This window comes from Mus pahari, chromosome 6 (assembly GCF_900095145.1).
Source record: "Mus pahari chromosome 6, PAHARI_EIJ_v1.1, whole genome shotgun sequence".
NCBI classification, from domain to species: domain Eukaryota; kingdom Metazoa; phylum Chordata; class Mammalia; order Rodentia; family Muridae; genus Mus; species Mus pahari.
Genome location: NC_034595.1, coordinates 59,808,851 through 59,829,153, shown reverse-complemented (window position 1 = coordinate 59,829,153; position 20,303 = coordinate 59,808,851). Strand labels below are relative to the sequence as shown.

The following is a 20,303-nucleotide window of genomic DNA, read 5'->3' as shown; positions in this document are numbered from 1 at the left end:
CTCTCTCTCTCTCTCTCTCTCTCTCTCTCTCTCTCTCTTCCTCCCTCCCTCCCTCCCTCCCTCCTTCCCTCCCTCCCTCTTCCCTTTCTTTTCTCTTTTTAGAGGAATGGTTTGGTATTCTGGGTCCACTGCATACAACAGAGCAGAGCAGAGCAGTGGGGCCTCCAGAGAAGCACTTCCTTAGAATAGTGTAAAAGCAGAGGTGCAGGCAGGTCCACCAGGCTACACAGCAAACCTTGCCTTGAGAACAGCAATTAATACAAAGTATAATCTAGCTACCAAAGAACCAATTAAGGAGGATGTTTTCACTAATTCATAAATATAAAGATAGTGAAAGTACAAAATATAAGTATGTTTCATTTCAAAATAAAATTTTTAAAATGTATACTTATGGCCAGGCACAGTGGCACGCTCCTTTAATGCCAGCACTCAGACCTCTGTGAGTTTGAGCCCAGTGTCCTGATTTGTTTTTGTCAACTTGACATGAACCTAAACAAGTCACCTCTTCTAACTCCCCACAGTAGCTCATTAAGCTCTGAACAATGGCTTTTTAGCCCAAAGTTCCAAAGTTAGGAAGAGGTGATTTTTGTTTTGTTTTGTTTTGTTTTGAGACAGGGTTTCTGTGTGTAGCCCTGGCTGTCCTGGAACTCACTTTGTAGACCAGGCTGGCCTCGAACTCAGAAATCCACCTGCCTCGGGTGCCACCACACCCAGCCGGAAGAGGTGATCTTAACTGAGAAAGCACCTCCGTCCAGGTTGCCTAAGGAAGGTCTAGAGGAATTTCCTTGACTGACAATTAGTAGGGGAGGGTGGTGCACCCTGGCAGGTGCTGGGTCCTACAAGAGGGCAGGCTGGGAAAACCATTAAGAACAAGCCAATAAGCAGCCCTCCTGCATGGTCTGTTTCAGTTCTGGCTTCCTTGTTTCCAGATACCTCAAATTCCTGCCCTGGTTTTTCTTAGTGATAGAGTAGGACGTGAGAGTTGTAAGAAGAAATAAACCTTTTCCTTCCCAAGTTGCTTTGGTCATGATGTTTTATCACAACAGAAACCCTACCTATGGTGTCAGGAGTGGGGTGCTGCTGTTAAGGACTACGAAAGGACATTGGAACTTTGGACTAAAAAGCCATTGTTCAGAGCTTAATGACCTACTGTGGGGAGTTAGAAGATAATGCTAAGAGCAGTGTCAACCGGGGACGCCCGACGACGACAGGCATCCCAAGCACACCTCTAACTACAGCACTTGGAAACAGAGGCAAGTAGAGCTCTGCAACTTTGAGGACAGCCTGGTCTACACATACAGTGAGTTCCACAATAGTCAGGGTTATGCAGAGAAACCCTGTCTCAAAAAACAAAAACAAACAAACAAAAAAACAGCAAAGTGACACCCTGTTTAAAAAAATAATATAAATATAAATAAAAAATAATATATGAACATTTTATATATATATATATATATATATATATATATATATGTACATACACACAATTTTTTGTCTCCATAAGAACCACCAAAGTATTAAAGGATAAAATTCCCAGGTGATGGGGCTGGAAAGATGGCTCAGCAGTAGAGAGTACCTGCTGCTTGTGCACCCACATAGCAGCTCACAACTTCCTATAACTTCAGTTTAATGGGATCGACACCTTTCAGTCTCCATAGGTATCCACACATGGTTGCATATAAACTCATATATGCACACACATAATCTCTTTAAAACATCCCCAGCTGAGTCAAATATACTTAAATAAAGGAGAATCGTCACAGTAACTTACCTTCTATGCTATACTGAGTCCCAAACCACTTCTCCTTGAGGTCGCATCTTCCCTCATTAGCACCAGACAGAAGAACGAGGTTTGCCTTCTGAGGAACTAGCTGATTAAGGGCCTCAGCAATGACCTAACACAGAGGACAGGAAAAGACATGAGAGACAAAAATTGTAAAATGTAAAATACAGTTTAAGATTTAAGTAACAATTTGACTTACATTTTATTTTTTAAGTAACATTTCAGTAACAGCTTAAGTAAATAAACTATTTAAAAAACAAAAACATTTGCATTGTTACTACAGTGTCATGATATTCAGTGAACTGTTTCTAGTTCATGAATCTCCTAATTTATAAACTCTAAGCTTATTACTATTTCAAAAAACTATATTTTTTCCTTCTATTGAGGTATAACTGACAAACATCTAGTGTGTGTCCTCCTGGTGGAGATGTAACTCATTTGCATGCAAGAAGCCCAGGTCTGACAGCTACTACCACATAAACTCGGCATGGAGATGTGTGCCTGCAATCATAGCAGCTGAAAGAAGAAGAAGCACAAACAGTGGGAGTTCAAGGTTACTTTCAATTACAAAGCAAGTCTGAGGCCAGCATCAGATACATGACAAACGTCAAAAATTAAAAAGATAATAAAAATAAATAAAAAATAAATACAGATGGCTTTGTGTAAGAGACTCAGGAAAAACTGCCCATTAGTCCTTTTAAACAAACAAAGATTCTGACTAACTTACCAAGCCCTCTGCATTCCCACCGTTCCTAAATACATCTCTACACATTTTCACTCCCCTTTCCTAAACCAAGTTTTGGGTGTTTGCTGTTGCTTTTCTGTTTTGTTTTGTTTTTTCTTTTGAGTCAGGATTTCTCTATGTTCCTTGGTTGTTCTGGATCTCATTCTGTAGACCAGGCTGGCCTCGAACTCACAGAGATCTGCTTGCTTCTGCCTCCTGAGTCCTGGGATTAAAGGCACATGCCACCACCTAAAGCAGTTTTCAATTGGAGTGCTCCTTACTTCTGGCTTGTACTCAAACAGAAGCTGATCTCCGGTGAGAAAGTCCTGACGTGGGTACAGCTGCATGTTCTCACACATGTTCTCCACGTACTCGACTGGATCTGTCTGTGAAAAGGTACAATCATTTCATACCAGAGCGGCCATTACTGTCCTTAGTCTGTCACAGCACACACACTTGAGACAAAAGCGTCTGAGCTGCTCTAACAGGATACAATGAAGACCATGCTCAGGATACCGAGAGAGAGCGAGCCTATGCTTCAGTACCAGGGAGCCTGCCCTATGAATTGCCACGCTGAGCTCATAACCAACCTACTCAGCTCCAGTCACAGGAGCTTGTCATGAGAGCAGTCCCACACTCAACTCTGTCAAGTGATTTCTATGTCAATAAAGATGGAACCTACCACTAACAACTGCTTTTGAGATAAGTCAAACTGCAGTGTGTCACAAGGTAGGAGTGGTGACAGGCAGAGGGTGGAAAGGGGATGGAGTAATGGCGCTCTGTAGAGCAGAAGGGGAACCAGGCAAATGGCAATGCTTCAAAATGGCCAGGAAAAAAGAATCTGAATAGTCCCCAAGCAAACCTAATGCTCTGACCAGAGCGTTATATACTGTACACACGCATTAAAATATCACACTGTACTAAAAAATGGACACTTATTATGGTGTATAAAAATAAAATTTCTATGAAGAAGTTATATTAATCAGTATGCTATCTCAATTTAAAAATGAAAGAATGACAAGTTTCTCTGGTTTTTAAAGTAGAAATAATTTCCCAGAAAAAAACCAAAGCAATCAATTCAAGTCTTTACTGTGCGCCCACATCGCACTGTGGTGCTCTGAATGGGAATGGCCCCCTAGGCTCAGACCTCTGAATGCTTCATCCCCATTGGAACTATCTGAGAAGGATTACAGTGTGGCCTGTTGAAAGAGATGTGTGATTGAAGGCGGCTTTAAACTCTCAAAAGCCTATCACCACCCCACTGCAGTCTAACACGTGACTCTCTGATGGACATGCCATCATCCATCATCCTCCTCCCTGCAGTCTGACACGTGACTCTCTGATGGACATGCCATCATCCATCATCCACCATCAGGACGGACACCCTCGAGAATGATAGCCAACTAAATGCTTTCTTTTATAAGTTGTCTTGGTCCTGGTGTTTTATCACAGCAAAATAAAAATAACTAATACATACACAAACTCTTTGTTTACTTTATTTTGAGACAGTCGCACTAAGTTGCACAGGATAGCCTTTAACTCACTCAGTAGCCCATGCAGGCCTTGAACTTAGAATCAATCCTCCTGCCTCAGCCTCCAGGATAGTTTAGAGTACAGGCTTATGACACCAGGCCTGGCTCTGTTTTACTTTTTTAATAAGTTACTCTTATCAGCTTCTTCCTTGTAACACAACTGCTCTTACCAATATAGTAGAAACCTGAGAGATTCAAAGTATTTTCTATAATGAAATAATCCTACTTCCTGAAAGCTGATCTGTGATGCAAAAGCCTAGAGTAGGCACTGGGCAAGCAGGCTAAGCAGAGGGGCAGCACGGTGGGATGCCTGCCTACGACGACAAGCTGAGTCCCAAGTAGTGAGTAAAAAGAATCAATACTATCGACATCAGCAATATACCACCATAACATCAGCAATGTCTATAACTACCACCCACAGGAAATATAATTCAGTTGTTACAGATGTTTAAAATACCATGTATACTCACTGCTGAACAACCCTGAAAATCACTAGATTTTCCAATGGCTCTTATTACACAAGAGACACACATTACTACTATTATTCTGAGCATTTTCATTCTATACTTTTGTGAATTGTACTTTTACACAATTAAAAACACTATTCTATGGGCTGTGCATTAACAGTTTCTCAATTGTGGCAACATACTTGGCTGAGATGTAAGAGAATGACGTATAACACACAGGATAAAACACTGAGCATCAAATACAGACCATGTAACTGTAAATGAGTCAATAAAAATACACCTAGAGAGAGAAGTGAGGGAGAAGTATCGCCAGTGATTCCTAGGTGATGTGGCGATCCCCGTGTAGTGACAGCAAGTTTTCTAAAGCTAGGGAGTGACCAGATGCATTATTCTGAGCAGTGACCCACAGACTTCAATAGACTTCCAAAGAACACTTGTACATGGGCATGTGTGCGCACACACACACACACACATGCACGCACCCCTTCTCTAAATATTGACTCTTTACTGTCAATATTATAACAATACTTTCATGTATACGTTCTTATACTACAGATATACAGGATCATTAACTTTTTCACAGGTCCCCCAAGCTTCTGTACATGTCCATATGTGTACACGGGTACACTCCAGTGTATGCCAAAGGTGAAAGTTGAGAGAGAACTTCCTACACAGGCCAGCCCTGCCTCTGCCTCCCAGATGCTGGAATTAAAGGTGGGAACCACCATGGCCGGCTCCACTCCTATCTGCATGGGAACCAGAGTTCCAAACTCAGTTCTTCATGCATACATAGCAAGGACTTTACTTACTGAGCCAGTGTGCCAACCCCATAAAGTTCTTTACCTATGTACTTCCAATTCCCCAGATTATAAACACAGCTTATGTGTTTGGCAAGCTCAAATCAAATTTATCATATCCACAAAGACCTTCAATCAAGGAAAAAGCTCCTCTCCCTTAAGTCCCAAAGCGCAACCATTCTTAATGTTTATTACACATGGTAATTACTATTGACTACCATGTAGAATATCTTCATAATATTTGAATTCCATGGCAAGCTCTCCCTTGAATGTTTATCAAAGAAGATAAGCAAAACAGGTGATTACATAGAAATATCATCACACATCATGACCTATGTCATGGGCCCAATCTTTTCCTGAAGCTTAATATAAATGCTAAAAACAAAAGTGTCAAGGCTATCTACAGAAGAACACGACAGTGACACTTTCATGAGGTAAAACAATGGTCACACCAGTTCCAACCTGTTCACAGATAACATACAAAAGAAATTTGAACCCTAATACCTGTTCTTGGTAATGAAATTCATTATCCTCAATTTTCTGAATCTCTTCAAAAACTCTGTGAAAAGGGAACATGACAATTAGAAGATACATTAAAATTTCTCATTGCAATTGCCCTAGAGGAAAGAGGCCTACAAACTCAAAGGGCTGGGTAAATATGTGTACAACGCCATGATTGGGACAGATGCAGAGGGACCGGGTAGAGCTGAGAAAGGAAACAGTATGAAAAGACAAAACACCAGCTTGGAGAACTAAACATGTCTGTTGGCAGCCTGAAGTCACAGTTGTACTAGGTCTTAGTTTCATCCTAAGAAATATTGATTACCTTTTCTCTGGACCTAGCTTCTGCAGCATTTTTAAATACTGAAAGACAGTGTGGGCAACCTGGAAGTAGAACATTGCATTAGTTTTTTGCATAAAGTGGTATCTAGAGAAAAGAAAACTAATTCCACTTACTCACCTCATAAAAATGCTCGTAACCCTCATCAGTCAGTGTAATAGAGATGCTGAACACTGAGTAAGTAGAATTTTGCTCAAAACCTGTCTCACCATTTCCACCAAACAATGCAAGAGCCCAGCACCTACAGTTGGGAGAATTAATCTAATTAGTAAGCCTTTAAACTAACAAAGTCAGCAACATTTCTATGTAAAATTTTGGAACCTGAGCTTTTGACGAAAACATATACTTTTAAGAGTTAAATGAGTTTTGTTTGAGGCCAGAGTCACAGCAGAGCTCTGACTAGGCCTGAACTTACAGCAATCCTCCTGCATCTGCCTCCTGAGAACTGAGATTACAGGATTGTGACACCACACCCAACACTGTTAAATTTTAAAGTTCACATTTTAGGAGTCCAAGGAATTACAGTACATTTAGAAGTCAACAGAACAAACAGTAGTCACCTCCTCCTGTCTAACGGCAAGGCTGCCTGACATCCATGTGGTTACTCATGAACGTAAAGTGGGAGCACATAAATCAACTGTGTGGCATGCAGTTACTAGGGCCATCCCACTTACCACCTTTGATCTTGTCTGCTACAAGTCCTAAAACACATAAAATATACCCAACTCGCAATGCCAAATGAGTTCTCTATTACCTGTCCTACATGGGTTGCCCAGCAAAGCAGCAATGGGAGTAGCTTGTTCCTAGTTAAAATAACCCCAGAAACTTAACTCAGAGGGCATCCACCAAAATAAAGAGCTTGCGAGTCCACGAGAGCTCAGGGCTCACTGCCTACCTCCTGACAGGATCACACATGTGCCACTGTCACTACTGTTCTCAGTAATAACTGCCCTCTCAGTTTCTGGAACACAATATAGCTTAAATATTATTCTTACAACATTTTCATCTATCTTTTTATTCTTGAATTAGTACAAAGAAAAGACTAACTAGAGTACAATCCAGATTCTGAAATTCTATTTCTACTGTGTGGTTAGAAACGAAGCAGTGCCTGAGATGCATTAGGACACTCTCTACTAACACAGCTGCACAGACTGTTCTTAACTCCACATGTCCAGTAGGATTCTACAGTCCACCTTCTGGGCTGGAAACCCTAGAGAGTCTCAGCATTTAAATAAGTGACTTATTCAAATACTTTTATTAGAACTAAACTTTTTATATAATTATGGGATCAACTGTTAATTTTCATGTATAATTTTGTTTTAATTTTGTTATATTTTGTCATATTTCTAACATGAGCTAAAAAGACAGCTCTATGGTTAAAAGAGCACTGGCTGTTCTTCCAGAGGACCTGGGTTCAATTCCCAGCACCCACATGGTAGCTTACAACTGTCTGTAACTCCACTTCCAGGGGACCTGACAAAACACCAATGCACATGAAATAAAAAAATAAAATTTTAAAAATATGGTCACTAAAATGACCTAGGTTATTATTATGACTATTATTAACTATTATTAGCATTTTGGTTCCAGACCTTATAACAACTTAAGCAAAGGAATACATGGTAAAACCTACTGTTCATTATTTAGAGATTGTTATAGAAAAATGCTTAATAATTGAATACTTGCTTTTTTCTGAGGTAAGAAAGAATGCTGCCTTTGCCTTCATGTCCAACAAGCCAGGAGATATAATGAAGTGGCTTCACCCTAAAAAAATAATTATAACAAAGGTCAGGAGTCAAAATCAGGTTTAAATACACAAGGTTTGAGAATCTAAGCTTGTTCTTATGACTTCAGTAAATATGAAATTATAATCAGCTAACAGCCATAATATAAAAACAGAAAATGATAAGACTTTTCTTGTAAGCTCATTAAAAGAGAAGAATAATTCCAAAATATAAGTTTACTACCTTTTACAGGAAAGAGGCGTGGTGTACATGTGTGTGTGTTTGTGTTCCTGTGCACTTGCATGTGTGTGCAGGTACATATGCACATGTGTACACGGGGAGGCCCAAGAGAGATCTTAGGTATCAGCTGTATGGACTTGATCACCTGCTGGGAAGCACCCTCTCACAGGCCTGGAGGTTACCAATTAGATTACACTGGCTGGCCTGGCCAATGAGCCCCACAGAGCCTCCTGTCCCCATCTCCCAAGTGTCCTCTGCTGAAATACAGACTAACATTTTAGAACCCAATAATGTCCAGAATCAGATTTTCACAAAGGCTTTCATTACTATATCAATGATTTAAAAGAACACTCTGCTAAAGGTTGGAACATCGAGAGTCTGGCTTCAGTTTAAGAACATTGGGATCATGAACTTTTCTTTTCTTTTCCTCTTCATCTGATTAACCACTTACTACTCACAGACTCTTGTGCAACACAGTTATTACCACACAATAATAAATGTAAAAATATATTGTTCAAATTCTCTCAAAATTCATTTAGCTAGTATTTTTGTAAATGTAAAACACATAGGGACTTTTGGTACTGGCTACCATGTCCACCAAAATTTATTAAGTTCTAGAAAAAAATCAAAAATATTATTTTAACTCTGAAACACAATTCTCAAAAGACTTCATACTATAGACTAAACTATCAATTGGATTACACACACACTAGGCTGGCTCAGAGTAAAAGCAGCTATGGACTAAGCCCAGCTGACTGAAGAGAAAGTCTGTGAGACTGCCCTCTAGTAAAGCTAATTTACTGGGCATAAAAGTGACAGAAAAGTGAAATGTTAAATAAAGCATCAGGTCTCACAAAATAGCTAGATGGCAACAGACCAACCCCTACAACTTGTCACTTTTTGTAATTTTCAACATTTCTTCAATATTGGTGATAAAAAGGATAGTCTTTGATAACAGCATATTCTGAGATACTATCCCCTAAGAGATGTTTAATATTTGGTTCTTTTTAGTTTTTAAAAGATTATTTTTACTTTACATATGTGTGTGTGTGTGTGTGTGTGTCTGTGTGTGTCTGTGTTTTGCTTGCATGTGTGTCAGTGTACCACATGCATGCAATGCTCACAGGGGCCAGAAGAGGGCACCATGACTGGGTAACTGGAACTGGAGGGATACACAATTCTGAGCTGCCACAAGGGTGCTGAGAATCAAACTCAGGTCTTCTAGAAGAGCAAGCAGTGCTCCTTACAGCTAAGCCCTATCTCCAGCCCCATACACTCAAAATTTTAATGCCTGAACAATATAAAATAAGCTACTAATGTTTGGCACATCTTTGAGGACAGAGACAAAGACAGAACAACATTTTAGCTAATCCTCCTTAGCATTAGTTTAACAATGTCACATTTCTTAAGATATTTGTAACTATCCCATATATATTGCTTTTTGCTATATTATTCTTGTAATATGTACCTTCCTGCTTTTTTTTTTTTTACTATAACCATAATGTTTTTTGTTAATTTTAGTGGGCTTGATTATTCAAATATTCTAGCATGTAACAAAACACATTTTTTTACTGAGCTCAAGCAACACACACTGCTTCCCTTCCTTCTACTGGGTTTGTTCTCACAGCCTTGTTTTGTTGGGACTATGTTTAAAAAAAAAAAAAAGGGAGGGCTGGCGAGATGGTTCTATACTGCGCATACATAAAACTGAACTTCTCTTCCCAGAACCCATCTTGTAAAGTTTAAATGACCACCAGTAACTCCAGTTCCAGAGGATTCAATACCCTCTTCTGGGCTCCAAGAAGGCATGTGCTCTCATGTGTAAATACCCACATGCTGACACACACATACAAATAATCCAAAAATGAGCATAAGGGTCAGTCAGGTGTAGTGGTACAGCACACCTTTAACCCCAGCACTTGGAAGGTAGAAACAGGTGGATCTGTGAATTCAAGGCCAGCCTGGTCTATACAGTGAGCTACAGATCAGCCAGGCCCACGTAGAGATACCATGTCTCAAAAACAAAACAAAACAAAATGAAACAAAAAACAAAAAAAAATGTATTTTTTAAAAATATAAATTTATGTCAATTCAATTGCATTTACTTATTATAAAGCATTTGTAGACTTGGCCATTCCTTACCTAAAAACAAAACAAAATAAAATCCTGCTGGGCCCAAGCCATGCTGCTCAAACACTGATAAACTGGTATTCTTACCCTAGTTTATATAATCCCCTAACTCACAGAAGTAAATCCTTGGAACTTAAAGCTATTTAATTTTCACCTTTGACAAGTAAATAAAAGATTCATGCCATGGAAAATAAATCATAAATTAATATATTTTACTCTATAACTACTAAAGAGTAATTAGTAAAGTAAACAATACCAAATGTCTAATGTCAGTTTTTGGTTTTGGTTTTGGTTTTTTTCAGAGCTGAGGACCGAACCCAGGGCCTTGCACTTGCTAGGCTAGCGCTCTACCACTGAGCTAAATCCCCAACCCCATTTTTTTCAAATGTCTAATTTCAAAGACTCTGGTAAAGGTATTCATTATAAGAAAAATCTAGGTTTTGGTTTTTGTTTTTGAGACAGGATTTCTCTGTGTAGCCCTGGTTGTCCTGGAACTCTCTCTATAGACCAGGCTAGCCTCAAACCCTGAGATCTGTAGGCCTCTGCCTCCCAAGTGCTAGAACTAAAGGTGTGTACCACCACTCCAGGCAGAAAATTCTAGTCTCTATACCCAAAAAAGTCATGAAATGCCCAAGACTTGATAATGTAGTAATTAAATTCCGGGCTAAAAACCACTTGGGTTTTAAATAGAAACCCTACACTTACAGCAGCCAGCCTTCTCTGAAGCCCGGCGTGACTCCCGGGTTAAGGAAGCAAACCCCTGGAGGCTTACCTGTAGTGCTGCTGCTGAGGAGGAAGTGCCCATGTGATGGTCAGAGCATGGATTTTTCTGATTGGAACAACTAAACAAAGATGTAGAAGAACTAGTGTAAGGTTTCCCATAACATCTTCTGTTATAAGAACATATATTTGTCCAATGTCTTTCATCCTCCAGCAATCACAGGATGACTATTATTGCAGTTGTTACTCAAGTTACCAATTTTCTAATTTGAGTAATTCTGTTTTAAGCAAGAATTAAAAAGAACTAGGACTCTGTGAAATGCTACAAAGGATGAATCCCTTCTTCCAAGAAAGGTGCAGGTTTAAGGGGGTCCCTGGCAAAATCCACTCCACCACTTTCCTAGTTACAGTGCTTAAAACAGGATCTTCATAAAACTCACTTGCACTTAAGCCTTCCTGCTTCTGTTTCTCATGATGAAATGTGGACCCTGACTAAAGTATTTCTGGAGATTATGATTCTATGAATAGAAAATCTAAAGCTAGAAACAACAGAAAATACTCTCTTAGAATATCTGGCTTAACAGGATGAAGCAGAAAGGGTGTGCTAAAAACAGTCACTGATGAGAGATGAGATGGACCCTGAGGTAGACAAGACAGAAGCAACAGGGAGGGAGAGAGGGAGGAAGGGAAGGAGAGAGGGAAGGAGGGAGGGAGGAAAAAACAACTACCATGCTTAAAAAAAAACAAAAAAGCAGGAGACTTAAGAATATCTCTGTAACATTCACTGTTGGCAAACTGGGAAGTAAATTATAATGTGATCATGTAACAATTCATGTACAGTTACTATAGATGCCAAATTTAAAAAAAAAAGATCAGTATATATATTTAGTAAGTACCTATTTTCATAATCTCCAATATTTTACATTAGTTTGCCTATAAAGTAGCAGAAGAAATTTGCCCAAACTGGTTCTCTTTCTAGGAATAGTAAGGCTTAAAGAGGTCCTTTCCAGCTCCCTGACACCTGAGGTCCTCTTAATTTAACAAAAACCATTATGTATAACTAAAGTTTTAAAAAATAATTTTAAGGTCTTTTCCTTTTCTACCTTTGCTTTCTTAATGGAAGAATGAAAAGGTGGAGGGGAGGAGACAAGAAGAAAAGGAACATGGGAATGACAGAGCGGGACATAGACCAGCAGCCACAGACACCACAGCTCGCCAGTGGCGCTGTCTGTCCCTAACTCAACCTCACAGTCATAAGTTCTGTTTTGTTTGCATTTCCAAGAAAACTGGCAGTCTTAAATTTTAGGAAAGGTACTAAAGTTATTTCAAGCAATTTTAAGCCTTCAATTCACAAACCTCTATAAAGTTTGTTAAATGCTGGTGTGTCAAAAGGATCCGTTAAATGGCTGAAGTTTGGTTTAGGTAGCCCACTGAAAATAAAACAAACACATTAAGATTAAATTAGGAAGAGCCTTTATGAATACTATCATTAGGGGTGCTTCACTGACTGACATTCATAAGCAATCCACCCTGCGCAGTGCTGGCAAAGGGCAGTCTCGGCATGACCATGGAGTGATCCTGACTACAGTCCATTTCTTGTCGGCATCCGAGGAACCCTGCCCTAATATTTACAGCCTCTCTCCATGCCATTTACTCATGGCGCTCCTCCTGTAAGTGGGACTTTTAGGTAGTAAAGCTGTCCTAGAAATAATACTTTTTATGTGGAGTGATAAGATATAAAAACTACTTCTTTAACGGGAAAAACAGTCCATATTCCAAACAACTGACAAAAGGGAAGAATAAATGCCTTTCTAAACAGAGAGGTAGGTGCACGTGATATGCTCTCCAATACAGTCCTCTCTTATAACAGTTCCAAATGCCCTGGACAGTAACAGAAAAACAAACAATAAATGTAAAAACAAACAAAAATCTTCAAAAGAATTGCTTAATATAAATTTATAAGCATGCAATTTTTGAACTATAGAAATTATGGAAGTAGGTTCCTAACTTAGCTTTTCTACTCAAAAGTAATATGTTGTAATACCTAAGTTAGTAAACTTCCTTAGGTATTACAACCTTTGAAAAAAAACAAAAACAAGAACAAAAATACCATTGGGACTTACACAAAAAGGTATGCCCTTTAACTGTGGAGACATGTAACTTACAGAAAGCAACCGTCTTACTTGTTTGGTATCTGAGAGAAGATCTCTGTCACCCACTTTTCCAAAGTGTCCAGGGTTTCTTGAAGGACGATGAGGGGAAGGTGTGTGGAAGAACAGGACACACAATATCGTTAGTCAGTGGAGAAAACTGTAGCCACACTGGTGGCTGTCTTTTATACACTTGTGAATTAGGCCAACATCAACCTGCTACTAACCCTGCATGAGTACTGGGAAGGCTATCAACAGACAAGAAAAACTATATCACACCCACAGTTCTGCTAGACTATAACTGCTTGCTCACTGACAAGGTTAGGAAAGGCACACAAGTGACAAACCATGTGATTATCATGAGAGAACTCTTGAGCTTAATTCCCAGTAATTTGAAGAAAAGAAACTAAAGGCAAAATTAAAAACAAACAAACAAAAAAATTAGACTAATCAAGTTTTGAATTTAAACCAAACTTTACTTACACAGATAGTTTACTTGTTGTTAGATTTGTGTGTGTGTGTGTGTGTGTGTGTGTGTGTGTGTGTGTGTGTGTATACCACTGTGCATGTGAGGAGTTCAGAGGACAATTTGCAGGAATTGATTTCCTTTCACCTTGATTATCCTAAGGATTAAATTCAAGGAGTTGGACTTGGAAGCAAGCACCTTAATCTGCTAAAGTATTTGCTGGCTCTATATAAGTATTTGATGTTGTGATGTGACATGATGTGACATGACGTGACGTGATGTGTGTACAAATGGGGGCCAGAGGTTGATATTTTCTGTCTTCCTCAATCGTTCTCCACCTTTTAATTCTTCTCTCATATATTACATTCCAAATACCTTTTTTTTTTTAAGTTACTCCTAAATACCTACAAAAACCTACTTTTTTTTATTTATTTATTTATTTATTTATTTTGGTTTTTCGAGACAGCGTTTCTCTGTATAGCCCTGGCTGTCCTGGAACTCACTTGGTAGACCAGGCTGGCCTCGAACTCAGAAATCCACCTACCTCTGCCTCCCAAGTGCTGGGATTAAAGGCGTGCGCCACCACACCCAGCTCAAAAACATACTTTTAATTACATTTGTTTATTTGTGTGTGAAGTCACCATGTAAATGCTGTAGACTGAACTCATACTTGGTGTCTTACCTGCCAAACCATCTCGCTAGTCCTTCCTCCTCAACATTCTCAACACAGCCTCCGGAACCTGGAGCTTACTAACTCGGCCAGTCCGGCTAGCCAGCAAGCCGGAGGGATCTGCCCTCTCTGCCTATCCAGCGCTGGGATGGCACATGCATGACATGGGTGCTGGAATCTGAACTCAGATCCTCAAGTCTGTGAAACAAGCTCTTCAGTAACTGAGCTATCCATCTCCTCAGACCCAGAAATTTTACTTTTAAATAGAATAAAAAGAGAAATTCTCAAAATCAAGGAACTCTAGATTATATGTGGTCTCATCAAAGTCCCCTTGCTTATTTAGAATATGACAATAGGACTGAGGAGACTAAGATAGGTGAGTCTCTCTGAGCTCAGGGCAGGCCAGATCTACACAGCAAGATCAGGGATACAAAGAGAGACCCTGTCTGAAAAACAAACAAAAATCTATACTAGGTATCAATTATTGTGTCAAACAGAAAAAGACCACAAAGGGACAAAACACCAGAGTCAATAAAACTTCATATGCATGAAGTAATTTGCAACAATTTATAAATTAACCTCTACACTAAAAATAAGCAATGCCTGCTACAACAATATAAATGCAATTTAGAATCACATTTTTGGATTAATTTTGAAAAATGAAAACTGTTTCATATGTTATTAGCTTTGATTTCAATTTTGAAGAGGTTGAGGCAAAATTTTATAGAAAGGAGAATCATATTTGGTGAGAAGAACAGCACTTCAAGAGAAGAAACATGCAAACTATAATGTTAAAAGGAATGGTTTAACACGTGATTTTTAAGACATCTTAAAAAAGGTTAAACCCCCAAGACAACGGAAGCTACTGGAGTCTCCTCAATGAGCCACTAAGATAATCAGAACATGCAAGGAGCAGAAATGCTCTTCAGGCTTGCATGTTTAGGATGCTTCTATCATTGCTGCAGGATCGCTCTTAATTATCTTATAGGACCTTTCTATAGGGATGAACAAACAACTTGCCCTGTAAATTTATGAGCAATATAAATTAAATATAAAACCACAAATATTAATCATCTGAAAAGAAAACACAACAGCTGAGCTAGGTGTGGTGGCACGTCTGAAACCCAGAAGGTCAAGGCTACATGAGACCCTGTCTCAACCACATATGACCTTTGAGTACACCAGTATACTCATACACACTTGAAGTTAGTCCATAAATGACCTATTTCTGCGAGAGATGATTTGTATGAGATGATCTTATGTTTCTGTGAACTTTGCCATTACTTTGTAACATATTCATTTCCTTCCATTTTTAAGAAATATTTTTATTTATGTATAGTGAAGTGTGTGTGTGTGTGTGTGTGTGTGTGTGTGTGTGTGTGTGTGTGTTGTATGTGTTGTGTGGTATGTGTACTAGTATATGTGTATTGCAGTTGTAGGCAGTTGTTAGGTACCCATCACGGATGCTAAGAGCCAAAGTCTGGCCCACTGTGAGCACAGCAAGCACTCTGCCGAGTCATCTCTCCAGCTCCAGTTTGTAATTTGTTAGATAACGGAGTAACAATACACCATAGTGACTCAAACATCCTATGAAAGTACAACAGTTGATCTTTGAACAACATGTGGGAATATTGACCCCTGGGGCAGTAAATACACACACACATACATACACACACCTTCACACACACACCCTCATACACACACCCTCATCTATATGGGACTATATGTGTATGCTCTATGATTGTGCATGTGTACATGCATGTGTTCATATGTATGGAAGCCAGAGGTCAAGTGTCCTTAATTATTTTCCATCTTATTTTTGACTATCCCTAAAATTGACTACTAACAGCCAGTTCTTGACAAAAGCCGTATCAGTAGCACAAACTACCTATTGACATGTACTTTAGATCTCATACTTTAGATCTCATTATATATGGTGAAGACTATTGAAGTACTGAGACCTTTTAAAAAAAAAAGCCTACAATACAGTTGACTAGAGCAGACCAACTATCCGTGTGTGGACATGATCAGCAGCTTCATGCAGATGTCACAACAGTGGAGAAGAATAAGAAACAATGTCAGTACTAATTTACTACCATTAATTTCATGTAGTTATGCTTTAATACATGTACATCTGTTTACATTTCTCTCTGCTGTAAATGATGCAATTTGTTTATCCAGGTTTAGATTAAATGCATACTTTTATAGATTGGTGTATATTTTATGGTAATAAATATAATATGATGTACATGTATTTTGTGTATTCATGTCATCTAACTTTTTCTTAAAAATGTTTTTCATCTGCAAGTTTTTCCAAAATGCTGCAAAATTTCAAAAATAAACTGCATGTGAGTAGACTCCTGCTACTCAAGACCTGTTAATCAAAGGCAAATGATACTTTAGAGTAACTCTAGGGACATAACAGATAACACTACCTTTGGACTGAACAACTAAGGTCATGTAATGAGCAGAGTAGTAGCGCATCCAGAATTCTCTCAGTCTGGCATGTGTATCAATGTTATTCTTCTTTGGTTCATGCTTGAGTGTCTCAGCATTTCCTATAAAAAAAATTTTTTTTAATTAAAAATTATAGAACTAACTGTTAAAGGTCTTCCTCACCAACAATGAATTTTCTACAAGCTTAGAAAACCTATGAAATTACCCAAGTGACATGTAGTAATAGCATAAGCCAGGAGACAATTCTGAAATAGACACATAGGGATTGATGATGGGAAAACCTCAACAACTGACAGTAATTGCCGAAATTTCCTTGCTTGATAGTCAAGTGTTAATTTGGCTTTCCCCTCTGAATTATTTTACTAAAATTCTGCCTAATTCTTAAAAATAAAATACAAAAAGCTAGGATGCCATAAGTTACACAACAGATACAGAAAAATATTATAAAATAGCCTTGAATTAGATCAATTCATCCCGGCCTCCATGCTATGACAAGATTAATAGATTACAACTGACATCTACCAACAATAAAAAGCCATTATGAAAAGCAAATACCAGTTCAGTGGCTTGCCTGTTAAAACAAAATTAGGCCACATCTCAAAAAGTATTAGAAAGGGCTGGAGAGATGGCTCAGCGGTTAAGAGCACTGACTGCTCTTCCAAAGGTCCTGAGTTCAAATCCCAGCAACCACATGGTGGCTCTCAGCCATCCGTAACGAGATCTTACGCCCTCTTCTGGAGTGTGTGAAGACAGCTACAGTGTACTTACATATAATAAATTAATAAATCTTAAGAAAAAGAAAGACCCTCAGATTTAAAAAAAAAAAAAGTATTAGAAAACCATTCCTGAGTGTCCCTTGATGAATGGAAACATCAGGTTGGGGTGCAGACTTTACAATCAGATAAAGAGATTCTCAAACCCCCATCAACTATTTATGACCTGTGTAAATTAAGCAAATCATTCAACTTCCGGAGCATGTTTATCTTTAAATGGAGATTATAATGGTACCTATCTCTTAATACTTGATAACAAGCTGATGCTATAATGCATACAAGGCCAGCACAGTGTCTGGCACCTAGACAGCACTCACAAAATGTCCAACTCCATTCTAGCAGCACTCAGTGCTAGAGGACCATGCACAGCATGCTCACACCACACTATTCCAAGAGTTTTCCAGCTGCGCTCTTAGAAGGTAAAGAGCACCTTGCTATCCCAGTGCCATGAACTGTTCTTTCATTTTTGGGTGGTCTGGGTGGGTTCTGTGTTTTATTTTGTTGTTGTTCTTCCTTGGTTATAACAGGTCTCATATATCCCAGGATGGCCTGAGGGCTGAAGACAACACTGAAGTTCTGAACCTCCCACCTCTACTTCCCTGAGGAATAACATGAATGCACCCACCATACCAAGTTTTATGCAGTTGTGGGGATCAAATTCAGAGCCTTATGCTTTCTAGGCAAGCACTCTACCAACATTTCTCACCCTCTTAATCAGTGTGTCTTATTCTCATCTTCCTTACCTAGAAATAAGATAAATTGTAGTTCTTACCCCAAAAAAACTTCCCCATAGGATGTCCGGGTCTAGCGAGGCTCCCAAACAACATTTCTTTTCTGTTTGCATCAGAAGGCCTTGCAAGCTGATACTCTGTAAGTTTTAAAGAATTATTTTCAGTAAAATGAAATTTCATTATTTTCTTAACTGTCTAGAAATTCAAGCTTACAGAACTGAAAACAAGGGAGCAATAAAATTGACTTTAAAAATTTGTTATAAAACTGAAGTTAGTAACTCAACAAACCTAAACTTAGTTCTATCACTTAATCAATCATTCTGAGTAAACTGATCGCCTTTCTAGAGTTTTTCTCTTATTTTCAAATGAGGCAATGTAGTTAATGATCTGAATGTTTCAGCTCTAGATGTCTAGGTCTAAGAATTCCCTTAAAAAAAAGCACTAATAAAATGCTGTTAGTCTTCAGATCTGAGGCCGTGGTCATATATTTTGTTTAAATGTCATCCAAAGCAACCATATTGACAATAAAGTCTGATGGTTAACAATTACTTGGAAGTCACTAGTATCGTTGCTAATGCTATAGATGTAATGTTTTCATCTCTCTAAAATTCATATGTTAAAACCCCATCTTTAATGTGACAGCTTTCAAAGATGAGGACTGTTAAGTGTTTAAATCATAAGCCCTCATGAATGAAATGAGTGTGCTTATAAAAGAGATCCAGTGCTGGAGAGATGGCTCAGGCCCTGAAGGCTCAAAATCAAAACAATAAAGTTACCCAGAGAGCTCCCCTGCCCCTTCTGTTATGTAAAGGGGGCAGTCTACAAATCAAGGAGCAGGCCCTTGTCGGACACCACATCTGCTTGTGCCTTCACACGGGACTCCTTAGCCTCTTAACTCTACAATAGAGAGGTGCAGACTCTGTAAACCCTGAGCCCAGACAGGCTACGGCAGCCAATGGCACAACTCTGAGCAAGTTACCCAACTTCTCTGATTCCATAAAGGGACCTAACAGGACCAAGAGCATATGACTCTTACGTAAGATTACATAAGATGCAGTCTTTCAAAAAAAAAAATATTTACTGAACACTTACTGTTCATCACACACACACACACACACACACACAAACTAGTTGATAGCAAAAATATCAATAAAAGCCTTGTACTAAGTTTGCATTCCCATAGGGAAGATAAGCTAGTGTCAGTAGTGTTGACCCTTTCCTCTCTGAGCTGCTCTGACAGACTTTTTCTGACCCTCCCACCCCCCACTCTTAAGCAATAAACAAGAAATATGTTTGTGTTAGTGATGGACACTGTAAAGAAAGGTTTTTTAAAAAGCAACTCAAGCCAGGCGTGGTGGCACAAAGCACTTGGGAGGCAGAGGCAGGCGGATTTCTGAGTTTGAGGCCAGCCTGATCTACAGAGTGAGTTCCAGGACAGCCAGGGCTATACAGAGAAACCCTGTCTCAAAAAACAAAACAAAAAAAAAACAAAAAACAAAAAAACAACTCAAGCTGTGTTGAAGGAAAAATGAGAATTTTCTGAGTAAAGGAAGAGAAGCATAAATGTTCAAAACCAAGGGAGGAAAGAGACAGACACAGGTCAATAAGATAGAGCACAAGTGAAAATCAAAAGGAAGACAAGAGATCACCCAAGTATAGCTGTTCAGTCATAAATGACCACGCATCTCTAGGGAAACCACTACTGATAACGCTGTGTTCTCAAACCCTCTACGCCTAGTTTCAGCAAGGACAATAATACAAAGAAGGAGTACTCAACAGATGCTAATATTAATTATCATGGGGTAAAGCACTGCAAAAATTTGACAGGCATCGGGAGATATGAGATCTGCATTTTAAGAAGTCTGTTCTTTACGCCAATCTGATTGATGAGAACCAAAAGTGAAGCCAGGAAAGCTCATTAGGAAGCATAACCATTACAGTCAGTAAGAAACTGGATAAAACAGAAACATTAGCACAAGTCAGTATTCAGGGATATACTTTAGTTATAAATTATAAAGGTGGCCACCAAAAATATGTCCATCCTTTGAACGCAAATATTGTTCTTAAAAGTTTCTGTAAAAAAGGAAGATGTGGCTAT

General features: G+C 38.9%; 1 protein-coding gene across 2 annotated transcripts in view; it reads right to left on the bottom strand.

The window, feature by feature from the left end:
- Positions 1-20,303, bottom strand: part of Nrdc (nardilysin convertase) — a 60,981-nt gene that overhangs the window by 16,148 nt on the left and 24,530 nt on the right. For both annotated transcript variants that reach the window (XM_021199757.2, XM_021199758.2), the window contains 11 exons: positions 18,247-18,342; positions 16,680-16,802; positions 13,142-13,199; positions 12,315-12,388; positions 11,011-11,080; positions 7,831-7,908; positions 6,265-6,385; positions 6,130-6,188; positions 5,808-5,862; positions 2,789-2,893; positions 1,772-1,895 (listed from right to left, as the gene is read on the bottom strand). In XM_021199757.2, coding sequence (XP_021055416.1) covers positions 1,772-1,895; positions 2,789-2,893; positions 5,808-5,862; positions 6,130-6,188; positions 6,265-6,385; positions 7,831-7,908; positions 11,011-11,080; positions 12,315-12,388; positions 13,142-13,199; positions 16,680-16,802; positions 18,247-18,342 — 963 coding nt within the window. The remainder of the gene's footprint in view (positions 1-1,771; positions 1,896-2,788; positions 2,894-5,807; positions 5,863-6,129; positions 6,189-6,264; positions 6,386-7,830; positions 7,909-11,010; positions 11,081-12,314; positions 12,389-13,141; positions 13,200-16,679; positions 16,803-18,246; positions 18,343-20,303) is intronic.